The sequence below is a fragment of the Dermacentor silvarum genome, chromosome 7 (genome assembly GCF_013339745.2).
Source record: "Dermacentor silvarum isolate Dsil-2018 chromosome 7, BIME_Dsil_1.4, whole genome shotgun sequence".
NCBI lineage: Eukaryota > Metazoa > Arthropoda > Arachnida > Ixodida > Ixodidae > Dermacentor > Dermacentor silvarum.
The window spans coordinates 19,710,025-19,728,129 of record NC_051160.1 but is presented as its reverse complement, the minus strand read 5'-3'; the positions used below and the strand labels follow the sequence as shown (position 1 = coordinate 19,728,129).

General features: G+C 45.2%; 1 protein-coding gene and 1 long non-coding RNA gene across 2 annotated transcripts; one reads left to right on the top strand and one right to left on the bottom strand.

Moving 5' to 3' along the window:
• The first annotated feature begins 134 nt into the window (after positions 1–134).
• Positions 135–3,671, top strand: LOC119458682 (uncharacterized). Its single transcript, XM_037720544.2, has 2 exons — positions 135–330; positions 3,448–3,671. Exons 1-2 carry the CDS (start codon positions 147–149, stop codon positions 3,660–3,662), a joined length of 399 nt encoding a protein of 132 aa, XP_037576472.2. The 5' UTR covers positions 135–146; the 3' UTR covers positions 3,663–3,671.
• Positions 3,672–13,444: 9,773 nt separating this feature from the next.
• Positions 13,445–16,988, bottom strand: LOC125946639 (uncharacterized). The gene is made up of 3 exons (XR_007467738.1): positions 16,525–16,988; positions 15,382–15,519; positions 13,445–13,579 (listed from the first exon to the last, which is right to left on the bottom strand). It is a non-coding gene; the product is annotated as an uncharacterized LOC125946639 (long non-coding RNA).
• Between the last annotated feature and the right edge of the window lie 1,117 nt (positions 16,989–18,105).

Here is an 18,105-nt window from a genome sequence, read left to right as displayed (position 1 = left end):
GCATGAAGCTTTATGGATCGACTAAATTAACTGCAATATCAAATGCCCAGCTTTAGAAAGATTTAAGTGCACAGTCCGTCGGCAAAGTCAGTTCTGCTTCTGCACCTACAACAGCTAATCGTTATTGCCCAGCTTGCAGCCAACCGATGTACTTTCGCTGCCTCAACGGCTCGGACTACGATCGTGGCGAGTGGATCTTCGTCCAGCGGGGAAGAGACTCGCCTCAGCCGGGCCAGGGCTCGTGCCGACGCTGGCAGCCAGACAGGGTCTGCGCCCGGGACTCGCCGGCGCACTTCCGCAAACGCCGGGACTGTGTACAGACCTGCGAGGGTACGCGATCTCAAAGTGCAACTGCCAATGCAACTGTCAATGCAACTGTCAATGGAAGTGTCAACGCAACTGAATTCATGACATAAAGCTGGGCTCAAATGGCATAATGCGCAATCGAGGCCGGTCTAACGTTATATTATATCATCCTGCAGACCCGAACACAGCTATGGGATACAGTCGCTCTTAAAAGTGATTTTGTACTGTCTACTGTCGTGTTGTGAACTTGAAAAACAATTTTTAATTAAATATTTAAATACCACGGTTAGATGCTAGAAACTGCGTCTCTATGTACGTGAAAAAAAAAGACTATCTCCATCATCTCCTAACGTATGCTATGGTGAAAACTGAATTTCATCGCTTAAACGCCGAGATGAAGATGGAACTACGTGTAGTACATTGCCATGTTGCTGTCACGTTGTGTATTTTCCCGCAATCTCAGTGTTGTCGAAACACACCTCAAGGTTGCTTTCGGCTGTCTGGGTCGACACAGAGGTCTAGATCAATTGAGTGTCAAATTTCTCGAAAGCAGATGACAAAAATATGAGTAAACCAATTCTTTATGGTTACACATGCACCGTAGTTTATACCCAGAATGAATATTTTGCGTAATCACTGCCGATTGAATTTCGAAAAAATGTTGAATGCAATGTGCAATGTATTGTAAAAGGGGTCTTAAGAGGTTATTAATATCCACCGTTCACGCCGGCTGATACCGATGATAACGTGAGCCGAGCACCACTTCGACCACTGCGGAAGCGCGAAAAAAGTAACAATGAAATAGAATCGTTACATTATCCGGACCCAGAACACACAGGGAAAACAGAGACAGCGCATATGTTTACTAAAGCTTGTTTATTTGGAATCATGGAATTTATAGACAGGGTGATAGGTGACGCAGGCACAAATATCGAAATTAAAGAAAAATAGAGAAAAAAGGTGGGTTGGAGGTATATAAATGTATCAAGCACCACCAAGATATGACATCTCGCAATCTAAGAACGGCATCGATTCACAGCTTACGCGCATACCGAGACAAGTTTCGCTAAAAAAGTTCTCCATGTTCTCGTATCTTTACTTGTGTAAAGAAATGAAGCCTGCTCAAATGCCGGAACGGAGTCACATTTCGATCAAAGTGCTGAACAATGCGAAACAGGTGTGCCTTTTTTAAATAATTGTAATGCCCACGCAGCCAAAGCAGGGCCCCGTCTACCCAATGTAAATACCTTGTTCCATAAAATAAGAAAGATGTATACACCACAATACACCTACAAATGACATAATGATTGCTTTGCTTTAGAGGAGTTCAGTTAGAGACCGATAATAAATAACCTAGCGTCAAGGGATGATGTCGGCAGTGCACCTAGACTTGACGGGACAAAAAAAAAAGAGTAACACAAAATATATTTAAACTGGCAAAATGTATTTTCAGAATTCTGTGTTTGGCGTGAAAGTGTTGAATTTATTACTGGAAAAAATTGTCCTAAACCTCACTGTTCTGAATTTTGCGCCGGAATGCTGGCTCAGCTGTGTCCTTGTCTTGTCACGGATAATAAAGCATTTTTTTTTCGCCATCTTCAAAAATACACAGGACCGAATGTGAGTTTCTCAAACAACTCCTCGTCGTTGGAATAACTGAGGGGCGTTATCAGATATCTTAAGCTTTGCGTGATACGTTACCACGATTTGCGATAATTTAGGCACACTACGATTGCGTAACAACATGGCAGCGTCCGAGCTGGGCCGAACCAACAAGGACCGCGCAGCTTCGATGCGAATACGCCGTTGCTACTTGCACTGCTTAGCGAGAGCACGAAAACAATGCTAAAGTCAGCAATCACTTCATCACACCTAAGCTGAGGAGTGAGAACTACAAAGTATTAGGAATGCTTTAACATTATATAAATATCAGCTGTTAGGTTTCACCCTGCTAGGTCTATAGCGAGACGGAGCAAAACCTAGTGAATTGATTTTATTTCCAGCTAGAAGGTGGCGCCACAGCATCATCGTTGGTGATGCGTTGACGATGCGGAACGATTCTAAAAAGCCTAATTCATCATCCTACATCATTACTTTGATCCTACGCTCTGTAGCACGGTTCTGTAGCACGGTATATACACGATCATGCACGGTATACGCTAAAGCGTTGATCTCTGGGCATGTCTATACCCCGGCTCCGCGGAAAGGAAGCGCATGCGCAGAGGGCCCACCGTGTCGCGTATCACGATAACCAATCACGCATAACGTATAACGTATAATGTCTCACGCAAAGCTAGAAATATCTTCTCTGTTGAAATTTGAAACACAGTGTAATCTTCATTGGCGGACTTCAGCTGCGTTTACCAAAGAGCTTTATTGAAACGGTGTCTCCACTGTAAACCAAATTGTAGCTTTAAGGGTGCTTTACTGTCTATTACTCACACCCCTACGGATATAACTCGCAACCTTGCACCCCTACGGGTGTAAGGTTGCGAGTTATATCCCCTTCAGACACGGCGTCTGCGTTCGTGGACGCCACATATATTTTTGCCATTTCTGTGCAGTGGCAGCAAGAAATAGAACACAAACATTAAGCTTAGGGTAAATTGAACATTCTGCTAACTTATATTACTATTATATTATTTCTGAGTGATATGTATCTTTACAGAGTACCGCTTTGGTGAAGGCACTACCGTGTTTTACGTGATGTTTTACATGATGTTTTACGTGGGGCATGTCGGTATATAGCAACCTCGAAATATTTTTTTTATTTCTTGAAATACTGGCCAATAAATACCTTGTGCATGTAATTCGAGTGGGTGATTCAATCCTTTTTATGAAGAAACGTAGCATGAATGACTTTACAACATTCAAATATTTAGTCACTCTGTAATTACGATGACTCATCCTAAAATGCACAAAGATCGAGTCATTCCATGCCACCTTGATTTGCTTTCAGTCGAGTCTCAAGCATCCTAGCATAAAACTGCGTATGTTTCTTACATCTATCGACAGTCGATCATAATTCGTGTCTGAAGGGGATATAGAGCAATTTGCACCCTCAAGGACACTTAAGGGTATCGATCAGTTTACAGTGTGCCATGCCTTATATGACATATACGTATACGTATATTCTTCCAGTGCGCAGGGACAAGCGCTGCCTGGCGCTGGTCACGGAGCAATTCCTACGGCCCTGCTCCGAGTCGTCGCACGACAGCCCGCGCCGGTTCTGGTACTACGACCGCGTGCAGCGCGTCTGTGCCCGGTGGGCGCCCGCCATCACGTGCGCTTACAACGCCTTCCGCTCGATTGGCCAGTGCAAGATACTCTGCATGCTGCCGCACCACGGTGACTAATGGCGCTGTGGAAACGTCAAGTGACATCCTGTTGTATCTATAACGCTCTAAAAACGTAGGAGAATATACGATGACTTTACGTTGAAATCCCAGAGTAGCCAGCTGCCCACACGTTGTTCACGCTGCGGTCGAATCAGGCAGTTTACTGAAGCAAATAAAGTATCCTAGCTATTGTGTTCCTTGGTACAGATTTTTAGAGCGATAGCTCTACTACTCCAGGTACAAACCCAGAAAACGCCTGGCTCCGTAAATCTGGCCTTGAAGTTCAGCCAAGGTCAGAGTGGGACTTCCACGCCACCGGCGGCTGCTGCTTACGCCGCGTGAGCGCCCATATCTTGAAAGCGATCTGCGATGTGGACAAAGTGCGCGGTCGCGCGGGCCTCGTCATCAAAGCGATCTGCGATGTGTGCAAAAAGTGAGCCGAGTGCAGTATGCGCTGTGTTTTCGACGCTTAGTTCGCGTTGAAGCGAGACGCAGCATGAAGGTCAATTCGCTCGCTGCTGCTGCCGCGACGAGAAGCGTCTGTGTGTTGTCATGTGGTGCAATTGTAGATGCGGTATAGTTGCTGACGGCGCCGAGCAGCAACTGTGTCCTTTCCCAAAGCAAGTAATACTATGCTATCGCTCGACAAACTTGGTTTAACCGAGATCAACCACGGCAATTTTTTGTGTGTGCATTAAACAATATTTCAAACAACTCACAATACATTTATTTGCCCGACCTTGTGTGCCTTTGTGTTACCTGACATGTGTTTTCATACGAACTCTCTGCGACCGTAATCGAGGACGAAAGAGAATTGACTTTCGAAGTGGCTTTAGTCCTCCAGTGGGCATAAGTACGGGTGGTGGTGGAAACGACGATGATGATAGTGAGAATAATGATGATTATGATTTAATCTTAATAGAGAGTCTGTGGACTAACGGTACCACAGACGTTCTCTTATCTATATATATAGTGCCTATTGATTTTCCCAGAAAATTCATTTCGAAGTGGTACGAACCTCAACAGACGAAAATGATATTTTTAATTTGTCTTTGTCTGTAGGCAGTCCGTACACTTTCAATACGCGTTTGGACAAGTCCAGATAAATGCAAATCCCTCCTGCGACAGTTTACCCATTTTCTTCCTAGTGTTTTCCTTTTTCGTGCTTCGTCTGTGGTCCTACACATTCGCCCTGCCTACGCCGACGCAAAGATTGGCCGGTCGGATATTGTGTCACATACACACGCATACAAGACCACACGAAGAAAACGTCCAGTGTCCAAAGTGATCCGCTCCTGCGTCTCCAACGGACGCACGTCATCTACTTTCGACAAGCCCTGGACCAAAGGCGGGCGGTCCACGAAAACATACGGATGTGAAGCTAAAGACTAACCACCCTGACACTATCAGCGATCACTCGTGCACAATACATTTCAAAAACTCGCTGTTGCGGCATCTGCACAAAACTGGCCACCATGCTTACACCCAATTTTATTCCCACATTGGGACGCATTCTGAAACGATTCACTTCGGCGATAGTGTAGCCTCGGCGACAATATCGCCATCAGGCGAGCGCTGATTGGCTGGTTGAGCAAAATTGGATGACGTCGTTCTCAACCACTGAATCAGCTCATCCATTTTTGCTAAAACAGCCAATCAGGGCGCGCCGTTGGCGGAGGTGTGGCCAAGGCGATAGTATCGCCTAAGTGGATCGTTTCAGAATACGTCCCCTTATCTCGCGTGGCAATCCAGAAAAGAAAAAAAATTAAGGGCAATGATACCTATTCGTGCGGGCGCGACGTGATATTCGACAGGCCTGTGGAGAACGCCACGTGACTTCCAACTAATGCACGCTTCGCTTTGAAGCGTGCGACCACATCGCGGAAGTAACGTAAAGGAAAAGCAAGACATAAAAAAAACGAGACTGCGAACGTGAATGCTGCATTAGAAGAACGCATATCAATTTCCTTACTTTGCGTTCTCGCAGACATCAAAGGAAGGCTTTCCGAGCGCGATGGTCGATGTAATCTACACCAGCTAGACGCCAGCGAAGGCGCGGTCGACGCTATTTAGATTTGGTTCTGTACCGAGCAACGCAGAAACGCTTCCCTCTCTCTCTCTCTATCGCTATGGCTGAATATCCAGATTTCCTAAGCACCGATTCTGTCGCTCTTTAATGTCCACGGCGTAGAACAGATAACAAGAGAAAAGATCCAACGCCAAACGGAGAAGCAGCAGACGTTCTGTTTCATCTGTGGATCGCTTGCTCTCCTATATCTTGCCTTGATTCCTGAAGTTGTTAGGCTGCAACTGAGTTCGCGCATGTTTTTTTGAAACAAACGCTGGACAATTCCAACGCAATCGCAGGTACGCGGCATAGTCCGTAAGGTAACAACAACAACAGCAACTTCAAGTCTGAGCGAATTTCCGACGCCGCCAGGGTTCGACTTCTCAAACCTCTTCGTCGCTGTATTTTCTTCCATTAAGCGTTGCTGACGCAAGAACGAGAGACACGGCTATGCCATTAGCGCGCCGCGTATGCGTACAACACGCGGCATTTCGGCGCCCTGGACAGGCGTAAGCGAACGAGATTCGGCGGCGAATGGAGGGAACGAAACAAACAAATGGCGCGCAACAAGGTGATAAACGTTTAGATTAACGCAGACGCTTCGAGTAGTCTCTCATGTTTGTAGCTATCTTCATCGCTTTGCCTGCTGGTTGGTTGCTTGCTTTTTTTTTCGCGTGTTCATCGAGAGGCATGACAGCCAGCGGCGAGGCGAGAGGAAAATGCACTCCGCAAAAAGCACGGTCGCCGTCACCTCCGTTCTTTCGTGAAACCGCGTCGCCAGTGTTTCTGCATTGTGCAACGACTGGGCGTTGCTATCAGGAAAAAGAGTTTGCTGGTCCCCAGGAATTACTTGATTTCGGAGGCATGCATGGACTCTGGGCCTTGTTTTGAGCATAGGCTTTGGTTTAGTGCTGGTTGCAGCCCGCACGATCGCTTCCTGAGAACGTGAATCTCGCTCCATAATACGCCGTCTAAGGAACTGAGCGGTTGGCCTGTGAAAAGTCGAGCCCTGATATGGAGCGAGTTATTTAGGACAAAGCAGGCCTTGATTTCATTGTTGGCTTGCTTGTTTACTTGCTTGGTTGATTGATTGATCGATTGAAGAGAAAGGCCAATCCTCTGTATTTATCTTTTTTTCATTTTTTGCGAATAAAATTTTATAGTTTTTTTTTTTTTGTACGAATGCACGCTCCATGGTTGGAAATAATAGCTGAACAAATTTTCTCATTTTCCTTGATATGGAAGGGCGTTTCGTCTTTCTGGGGTAAACATTAACAAAAACACATTAGAATCTCATCAGATCTGTTTAGCAAACCAACCGGCTGTAGTCGACAAGCAGCGCGTGGCTGCACAAAGCGCGGTTGGCGCGATAGTTTCGCTAGTTTACTTTGGTTAACATCCCTACCTTTCCCTCTTCGTTTCTCTCTCTCTCTCTCTCTCTCTCAATTTACTTGAACTCTTCGCAATCTTTCAGCCGACATACAAACACACCAGCAAAGCCGCCTAGCCAATAGGCCAGGCGTAGTTTGTCCGGTTATACGGTAGCCTACCGGTCCCCTGCTATCTTAACTTTAGCGTGAGGAGAATCAAAATAAAAGTGCCTCTTAGCGCCTCATGTTTGCTCAGTACGTCAGGTCGCGAAGTCCGTGCCGCCATCCATTAGCCTTATCCGTAGCCGGCGTAAGACAAATACGCGTTTTGCTATTCGCGTTCTTCCTTTTGCTTGGAACACTCCGTTGAACCCTCGCCCATGGTTCTCAGGCCACTGAAAGCGACTGAAACGAAGCCTTGTCTTTTCCCCGCTGCTGCTTAAGTGATTGGAACCCGAGGAGACATGCAATCTGAGAGCGTATAAACGGAATGCAAATGAGGCTAGATGTGCTGGTTTGATGGTTTTGCGGACAACCGTGCGTGGCGCCGGAAAATTCTCGTGCGATCATACACACATGCCGGGCTGTGTCGACCACGCGTATCGCTTTCACCTGCACTTAAAGAAACATCAAAGTATTTTTTTTTACTTTAGAGTAGCGTTATATTATGTCAGAAACTTTATTCCCGCATTTTATAGAGATTGAATTTCATTATCAGCGGTGACAACGATGGGCAAAGCTTCCAATTCTTAAATCTCGTGCCCCGAATTTCCACGCCACGGCGACGTCAGCGAGACGTCACAGATCTCGCGGTATATTTCTCGCATTCACTGTAAAAGAATTTACGCCCTCAAAAGTGAGAAATGGTGTAAATGAGTCGATAGCTCAAAAGTGGAAAAGGGCGTAAATGTGTAAGCTCAAAAGTGAAAAAGGGTGTAAATGTGTATAACTAGCACCATAACACCATTTTATGGTGTTAGGGTGTTAGTTAAAGACACATTTACTCCTTTATCACTTTTGAGGGTGTAAATTATTTTACGGTGTTGGAGCCACTCTTGAGCGCTAAAGGTCCCCAAAACGTGCCGTTATTTTGAGTCTTTACATGTAGTTAATTATAAATGGCGTGAGTCCTGAGCGCTCACAGTGGCGGGGTTAGATAGTATAGCAACAGCCATGGTTTAGACTGGCGATATCAAGGCCGGCAATTCCTCAACCTGAGCGTCTTTTGTAATGTCACTTAGGCTACGTTGCCACACCCCCCAAAGCCATGGTCTCTCCTAGGAATGCAAGAAACAAGATATGAATCAAGGTCCCCAAGTGTGACCACGCGAGCTTGGGGCGGGGAATGTCACGGAGGTATCGCCACCCATGCTTCGGTTTTGTGCTCGGTGCGGCTTACACAACACCCTAGAAACAGGTTACACCATTTGAGGCGTTATGATCAGCCAACAAGGATAAATTTATCTTGCGTGTCTCTCCTTTCCATACCGCTGCTCGTCCGGTACTTCCAGGTCACGAATGACATGCCTGCTATCGGTGTGACATAGCGTCCGGGACAGGGAACTCTGGACGGCAAATCAGCGAGTGCAGTGTCTTCAAGAAAGGAAGCGCGAGCAAGACGGGTGTCGGTTATTGCTGTGGGACAAATATACGCCCCCAAAGGGTGTAAACTGTTTGTTTCGATTTCAAGCATCCGCTCGCGGTGATGCCTCTGGATTGGGTAGACCGGAGCCCCGCATTCACAACAAAGAAAAATCAGCACATTTCAACGATTCCTTCAACTCTGAACTCGCTTACTGCGAAAGCAGCAGGTTCTCAGAGCGGGCACCGCCATGCTATCTTCGTAGTGCGCTCAGCCAACTGGACGGTCGACCCATTAGAGAAGCCAAAATACTCGGTGCTTCGCATTACACGACATCAAGCCCGAAAGCTATGCGCACTCGAATGACTTTCCTATTTAAAAAAAACGCATGCAGATCCAACGCAATATTTTGGAATCTATGCGCAGCGAACGAAGTTAAAGAGGTTAATTACATACCTTGCGGCTAACGGAGATGCGCATACACTTTGGTGATGACAGGTCTATCCCAGTGGGAAATACTGAGTGGATAAATCAAAGTAAATAAAGTAAATAAAAGAACCAGAGAAAGAGAGACATTTCTGGTGATTGAAACTGAACGGAAACACTAAGGGCAGGTTATAAATGAGTGGAAAATCGCAGAAAGTACGTATATGCTGAGATTTTAGCAAGAAAACAGCCTTGAAACAAGCAGACGTTCTTCAACGGCTGAGCAAGCATCTACGTACGACAGCGTCAAGAGTCGCCTCCCAGAAAAAAAGTAATCTTAGGAATGGAAAAAAAAATTGAGACCCGATTGTCGAAGCGGTACACCTTTAAAAAGCTTTCCTCACAATGATATTTTCTTTTTCTTAAAGATGACGCAGTTGCCAGATTGTTATAGTTTATTTTTCATGCGTACATCTGTTAATTATTATCATGATGCACTGTACATGATGATATCAAACGTCACTGTGCCACTAATACATTTATGAAATCTGCTCGAGTCTTGGCCAATCCCCCTAAGTGCCGTCATCATCATCGTCATCATCATTACTGTTGACTGTCCGTTTTCTAAGAAGTGAACAAGTATACTAGCAGCTATTGGAAGCTGTGGAGCAAGTTGTCTGAAGCCTCCGGTCTGCTCATATATGCTTCTTTCCCAGATTTCTTCAGTAGAGCACATAGACAATTTCATCGCTGTGCTACCGAGCCTGTGCGCACCAACCTCCTGCATCGCCTCAAGAAAAAGGCGGCACGTAGAAAAGAAAGAAGAAGGCTTTGGTGCGTGCGCCGTGAGCAGCCGTTCGTTCCAAGGCGCACAAGGAACCCTTTACCGACGATCCACCATGAATATAACCTGGCGCAGTAAGTGTAACAGCCGTGTGCTCCATTCACTTCTATTTTTAGTTTTTCTCGCAAGGAAAAAATCGGTCACGTCACCAGTTTATCGTGAATAAGGAGCACCTTCATCGCCGATGTTAGGTTCCATATTTTATACAAGCAATGTTTCTCAGAGTCGAGTCTAACGATCATCAGAGTCCTTAAACATTGTTTTGTCGTGTTCTTTGGCTCATCGAAGCAACAACAAAAAAAAAACAATTATTACGGTATGCGTACAAAACAACCTGCATCTTATTAATTAGGGGCGTGCGAATACTTACTTTTGAGACCGAATTTATTACTCATCGAATAGCGCCAGAAACGAACAGAATCGAATACTGAACATTTCGCGAATAGTTTTCGAATACTGAACACCTGTTTCCACATTTCTAAGAAAAAAGATTTTAACTTCATAGTATTCGCATGGTTACAAAGTATACGTTTTCACATTTTACACTACAAAGCGACGTTTATTAAAACAACAAATGGAGCATTAGGAACAAGCAAGTGGTTTCGCTTTCGCAGAAAGAGTCTAGTTTCCTGAGCTATCTATTCCGTGCTCCGCTAAGTAACTTATCGTGTTTTATGTCTGGTACTGAAGCGGGGATGGTATGTGTCACACCTAGTTTGAAATTTGATAGCGCAGAGGTCACCATTTGACATTTTCAAAAACTGTTCAAAAAATTTCGTGCTCCTAAATTGTGACTATTGAATTCGAAGACTTGGCGGAGTCATTAATTTACCATTGAAAGTCACTACTGCCAAATAAATCGAATATGGTCCTGTTTGTCTCAATGACCGAAGCGAATAGGACGGTAGTCGATTCGTTAGTCGAGAGTTGCGAATATTCGCCCCGCCTCTACAAACAACTGCTCTTTCATCGGCGCGACAGGATTACCGAGAACATTGTGTTTACCGACTGCGTTCATAAACACACTGCCTATAGTGTGTAAACAAAGTAAGCAAGTGCGATCAAAACCTATACAAGTCGCTTGACGATTGAAAGTTGCGACATGCAAACAATACCAGACATCTGAGTGCAAGGAATTGTTGCAGCCACTGGCATATCCATGTCATTCTGTAAGCTAAACTTGAACTACACCAATCATTACGTATACAAACTGATTAAGGACAGTGGAACTTAGTTTCCTGCGGTTTGATAGAGTGAGCACAGTGCTTTTTCGCGTAGGAGAGAAGACCGCCCCAGTCAGTTCGAATCCTTGCCGACGCTCGTATAACGTGCTCCCAATGTGGAGAATAATAGTGGCCAGCGTGGTCATGCGTCTGAACACTGCAGTACAGACGCTCGGCTGATGTACTTCGACTTACCGGGCAAGCTGCTTCTGCCAGTTGAGAGAGGAAAAAATGAAAACTGGTTAGGTTGGATCGATTCAGGCCAGGCCCGACAACTTGCTTCCGACCAACGGGAAATTGCTTCCGCAAGATAAATCATAGCTGGGAGCAATTATTTTGTATCCAGTTTCCTAGTCGCTCCTGGGGCGGCAAACCAGACCGGGCAAGCCAATTCCGTGGTTCAAAGATCAATTCTAATTACGTAATTATCACGAAGGGGACATTACGCTCATTTAACTATACTCTAAGACGGAAGCGTAGGCGTCGGCACAGTTCGGTCGTTATAGGTTCGAATGAATGAACTGCACACTTCTATCACCTGCGCAGGGGTGCTTGACACGCTGATCTACGGAGAAGAGCGTCTTGGACATCAGACACAGCTGTAAGCGTGACCTAACATCATTTGTGTGCTACCGTGGCAACGCCGTAGCAGAAAAAGACTTGCAGATTTGTATGTGATTGGCTGTATGTAAGTGCTGCTGCTGTATTTAAAGTTGTATGCAAATGCGGTTAGTGTAGGTAGTAAACGTTATAGCGTTGCTGGCGTTTGCGTGGCCACACACAGAACGACGGGGTCCCACAGTTGGTACGTTTCCGAAGAGCCTTGAGGTGTAGCTTTTCGCATAGTGAGTTCGTGATCAAAGCTGAATGCTGCTGCGGCTAAAAATGAATATAATTGCGACAAATTCGGCATCTCTTGTTGGGCCCATAGGCGGAAAGTTTTCGTTTTTCCCGGGGGGTGAGGCGATCAGCTGTCCGAACCCCACCCATACATTCATTACCTTTAATAACAGTTGCACTTGAAACTTCGTGTGATTAGAAGAGATTTTTTTTGTTATTCATCAGTCGTTCGCATTTTCTAATTGGAAATAAAAGCAATATTGAAACACCTATCATTTACGTGCATTTCACAAGCCGTTGATAAGACTCTTTCGAAGGGGTCACTGAAATCTACAGTTTTTTTTTTTTTCCAGGGTAAAAAAAAGCACGCAAAGAAATTTGAAGCGACGTGAGCATACAGCAACATATTCATTCTCTAGACATAGGCTATCCATACCATTAGAAATAACTGTTAGCTGGCTATCTCCTGTTTCAAAAATTTAGACTTTGTCATGTATATATATATATATATATATATAGTGTGTGTGCATGGTGTTCACAGGGGGGGAGATATTGAAGGGGAAAAATACGAATGAGGTAGCCGCTGCTGGGGCTTCGAATGCGCTTGTCCTCCTATAGACAGGATTTGCAGAAATCAAGCGAAAATATGAATTAAAGGCCGTGCACATCCGTGCCAACAATGATGTAGTAAGAAACCATAGTAAATTTTTGAGTGAAAAGGTAGAGGCAACTCCACAGAATTAAATCTGACATGATGGGACTGACAGAACTATGTTTCTGATATTTTTGCTGGGGGGAGGGTTGTCTTCGGCATGGCCAGGGGAGGCAGAGCCCCCCCCCCCCCCCCCAGAATACATCGGAGGGGGCTCGTAGTCGGCGCCTGTGGTTGGTCCTACCAGCGTTTCCGCGAATCTATATAAACACAGCCCCAAATCATCGCTATTTGCCCTTGCCTACAGCGAACATAAACATACGGATAGATAGAACACAACGTTGGAACCTACATCCCAGCTAGCACAAAAGCGATAGAAAACTGCTTCCATACCGATTCGCCAAGACTAAATGAACGTCTGAAAGACGCACTAAAAAATCCGTGCAGTCCGTTTAGAAGGTGATAAACGGTCGTATATCGTTGCTAATGTCCGGCGGATATGACTATTGAAAGAAGTTCTAGAATCCTGCTTAAAGTAGTTTCGAAAAATCCTGTCTTGAAATGGGATTGTGTAAGACCATTAGAAGCATTTAAAAAATAGAGATTGAATCCTGCTACAATCAGGATTTTGACATCCGTTTTTTTTCACCCTCCCCTCTAGCGCCCCCCTCGTCTCCCTTTCCTTCCCTCTCCCCATGCCCCTGCGGCGTTTCGCCGGCCGGCGGCATGCAGGTTTGCGCTTGTGCAATACACGAAACACATACAGCAATAACATTTTTTATTGCAAAAAGTAAACACGACTAGACAAGCTAGCAATCAACATTAAATATGAGTGCCTCCGGGTAACGTCCATTACAGGTATCGACCTTGATAAACCTGGTTTCGAACAGGCTGCTGGGCTGTAGCTCCTTAATTCAGCAGGTCTTCTTACTGCAAAAACATTAGGCATGTGTAAAACGTATATTAATTGAAGCACACTTTTCTTAGTGAACGTATAGTTTTTCAATGCATTGGCAATAAGCACTGCAATATATCTTGGCAATGGGCAGCACTACAATATATTGGTCCAAGCACACAGTTTTCGAGCATTCCACCTTTATTAACATGGTTCTAACATTAACCGATCACAAGTGAAATTCCCTTCTGTTGCCTTGAAGACATACTTTACATCTAACTGAAGGTGTTGCATGTACAATCGCCAACCAGTGTAAGTGTCGGCTATTTGGTAGCTTTCAGGAGGCTGTTGTCTTGACTAGTTGGCGACTGGTAGATGACAGCAGCCTCCTAAACACGTGCGAAGTAGGTGCCAATTAGCATTCAAAGAAAGGAATAGATAATGCATTTCTGATAATGTTGTACGAGAAAAGAGGTAAGTGTGGCTCTGCAAAGGCACAGCTTCAGTGTGACAGCATTGTTACACCACCGCAATTTTATTTGCCACAGATGACATAGCCAACTCAGAAATGGCGCAGGCTTGAGCATATACCTAAACACCAGTCTATCAAACACATCGCATACTTCAAATTGAGCAAATATATTGCGATTCCTTAAAAAATAAAAGACAGCAGACGAGCGCAACCTTAAGTAACAGCGACTATTTGCAGAACGGCTGCTTCAAGCATATACAGTAAGAACTTCAGTTGCTGTAATTAAACCATTAAAATGTTGCACGCCTATGACTTGCCTGTTTGAAAACCTCCACACAATAACATTGCCAAGCACTTGTAAAGAATTTTTTTTACAAAAACAGTGAGTCATCCACACACAAGGTGGGAACATAAGCCGTAATTTTCCACCCAGTTTCACTAACTTTGACCTTGGTGACATAATTATAGTTACGCAATGGGTTAAAGGTTAAGCTCGTGCAGTTTATATATCAATTATGATCTAGAGTGCTTGCATATGCAATTTATTGCTTACACCGAAATGAGCCCACACACTAAAACCCACACATGGCGCGCGGCGACGATTTCATCGCCGTTGCACTTTATACGGATTATCACGGCGACGACGACGGCGGCAAAAATGCGCTTGGAGTGCCCATATAATTTCTATCGCAATAAAAGAAAAAGAACCGCGGCGTAAATTTCTCTCTCTTAAATGGCATGGTCGCCGTTACGTCGTCGCGCCGTAACACGCGTGTTCGAGTCGATGTCTCAACGCTGCGGCTGCGACGCAGAGGAGCTACGACGGAGGCCCAGTCCCGCCAACGAAACTGCTCACAACCGGCCAACGCTCGCTTCAACGGCAGGAAAAGAAAGGGAGAGGGTTAAGCTGGCGCCGGGCCGGCGGCGGGCGCGCACGGAGACAGTCGAAGGTGGGGGAGCTACGAGGGAGTTGAGAGGGAGAGTGAGGGGAGCCACCGAAGCGACGGGGTCACCTCTGCTCAGCCAAATCCGCTTCCCTGACGCCCTCCTCCCTCACCTTTGACGTGTCCGCGCGCGCCCGGCGCCGCCGTGCTGGCGCCGCCCGCTCCCTACAGCATCGTCTTATGCGAGCGTTGCTCGACGTGGGCAGTCTCGTGGCCCCTACTCGCCATCTGCTTGCGCGCCGTGATATCTAACGACTCCATTCGTACGTCGTGCTGTGGTGCACGAATACTTCAGAAATAAGTCTTTCCTTTAATTAGAACAAACTTTCGGCTCCTTCGAGTTCGAATTATCGAGATACGACTGTATATGTATCACGCTGAAAATTTAATTCGTACGACTTTAATATGAAATAACAGTTACCTGGGTTCTTGGAGTTCAGGAGTTTCGTGGTGGCCCTTTGGGCGGCGGCGTTTTCGTCTGCCCATTTGGCACCTGTAGAGGGTACATGATCGGTGTCTTCACCCTCACGCGCCTTCTCTCTTGCACGTAGGTATGTGCCTGCATAGTAAGTTACAAAAAAACTCTTTATTCTTATGCTGATAAACTCGGAGTATCTATGTTTATAATGTAACAGCAGTGCCTATTACAACAGTATATTGGAATTTTTCTTTTTTTAACAGAATTTTGTTACTGCAAAGACTTGCAAAAAGAAAACGCCAGTGCGACCTCAAAATTTATTTGTTGCATGACTGAAGCCAAAAAATGTTAGGTATCCTAAAAAAAGATGCTGTAAATAGCTACACTGTCGGATTATGTTACAAAAAACAAGGCAACAGTACACTACATACAGGGTGTTTCATTTAACTTTAGCCAAACATTAAAAATATGCAAGTGCCACGTACCAGGACAGAACCAAGGTAATGTTGGAGATACTCAGATTATTTTTTGCATTCCGCCTAGTTAGATAATTAATTCTAATTAATTAATTAACTTCTTAATTACTATAGTTAGATCAAAAGTGTCAATGAGAAGATTGTAAAGCAACATGAGAAACCCCTGATACCGCTTTCTGTTTCTCAATATGAGCTACATAAAGTGTTTTTACAAGTGTGAAAGGTGCCTGCCAATACACGCAAACTGCCTCGAGCGGCCAGTCGTTCGGCAGTTTTGCGTGTATTCGCGGGCACCTTTCACGCTCGGAAAAACACACGAGTGATCTCGCACAAGAGCGTTGACGGAAGAATGCTGTGGCTACGCGAAGATCGTAGCACGTCTAATCATTCTGCGCCAAACGGGAATGTCATCGTCTTCCTAACGATCAATGGTCAACGAAACGTCGCAGAGGTAATTTTAGACAGCTTTGGCAAACCTGAATACGCATACAATAAAAGAAACGTACGCAGACGTAAACATGCCTCTTAAACAATATTAGAGATTGCAGTTAAAATCAAGGCGCTTTCATTGAAAAACTTCATTACCGCCTAAAACTTCCACCTAAAACTCCCGCCTGAAAACCGTAAATAATTAAACACGACAGGTGTCAAAGTGGCCGTGACTACTTACGTGAGCAAAGAAGATGTGGAAGGCAGTCTGGCGCTCCGCAGTTCATGAACGAATACGCGTCAGGAACTTAACGGCTGGTCCTGACAAAAATAACGGTCAATGTAACGGCGGGTTCAAAAGTTACGCAATCTGGAGGGAAGCTGCGCGGAGAGCGCAGTCCGCTTGGCTGCTCAGACTGCGTCGGCGCAAGCGATGACGCCGATGAGCCGTCGCGCCACTCCTCGCTTTGTCAGGTAGCCGCTATGACACGTCACGGCGCTGCATCCTCTTGCGACACACGCTGCTGCAATGCAGAAAAATACTCAGTGTGGCTTCGTACTCGGTACCTGAAGCACAGAAATGCTAGCTAATTTAACTAAGAAAATACAAAATGCGGCTGCTACCATAATGCTAGCGCCACCTTACAAAGATAATTTGAAATAACAAAAGTCGAACTTTTTAATGCCTCATTCTTGGCACTTTGCGGTAGGTAGGTAGGTTCCTAACTCGCTTTATAATACAAACAAGTGATGTGCAACCTATAATGGAATCAAACTTTTGCCGTGGGTCACAGCAGCCGGTTCTCTAGCAACTAGACTACGGTGTCTTTTTCTTCCTTTCGGTCAAAGTAAAACAGGTTAACCAAACAGACAAAACGAAAACTGCGACAAACAATATCGAAACATTTTACAGTTTGAACCGTCAGTCCAACTTGGCTGACATTGTCATTTAACATTCTCTGAGCGTTTTCAAGGGATCTACCCTCGACAGCCACTCAGGTACACAGCAATCATGCGTTCTAAATTTTCCTTCACAGAAAAATGGCAATATTCGCCAGGAGGGACAGATCGCGTTGAAGTGTATCGAGGACTGTTCAACAATGTCCTCGCGTCGATGACAAAATCAACGTCGAAAGTGGTGCTTAGTTTCCGGAGAAGTTCAGAAACTGGGACAAGCGGAATTCGGTGACTTGTAACCCATCATAGCCATCCTTGAAATTCCACACATTTACGTGGACAAAGACTTGCCTGATTTTCTGCAGATGATGATGCATAGTCCGAAGAACCTCCATTTTCGATGCCCGCGCTCATAGGAGGGTCGTTTTGTGGAACAAAATATTATCTAGAAATGTCTTGCGTGTGTGCTTCTGCATTTTCTCCTTTCAAGGCAAGGTCACTTTCGTGAAAACTGTCCTCGGATTGAGCATCCTCATGTGGCGAGGATACTTCACTAGAAGCATGGTTACTACTTTCATTAACCTACCATGATACTTATTGGACGGTACTCGTGGCAACAGGACTGGCAGATATCGGTTCGTCATTAACTCTACGCCTCTTCTGACGGTCTGAAAGGTCAGCGTAACTTTTCTTCTTTATTGTGGACTTCATTATGAGCATAAAGAGCAAGCAGCTGCCCCTTCAGTGCTCACTCACCACAATGCAAACACCCGCGCCAGGGTTGATTGCACTCTCTTCTAACAGGGCGAAGCAAAAACAAAAACCAATGTCCGTTTTTCCCGCCAAAAAGCGGAAGAAAACAACAACAAAAAAATCAATAATTGTAGGCCGCTAGAACAAGCGATTTTAAACGTCTTCTAAAATC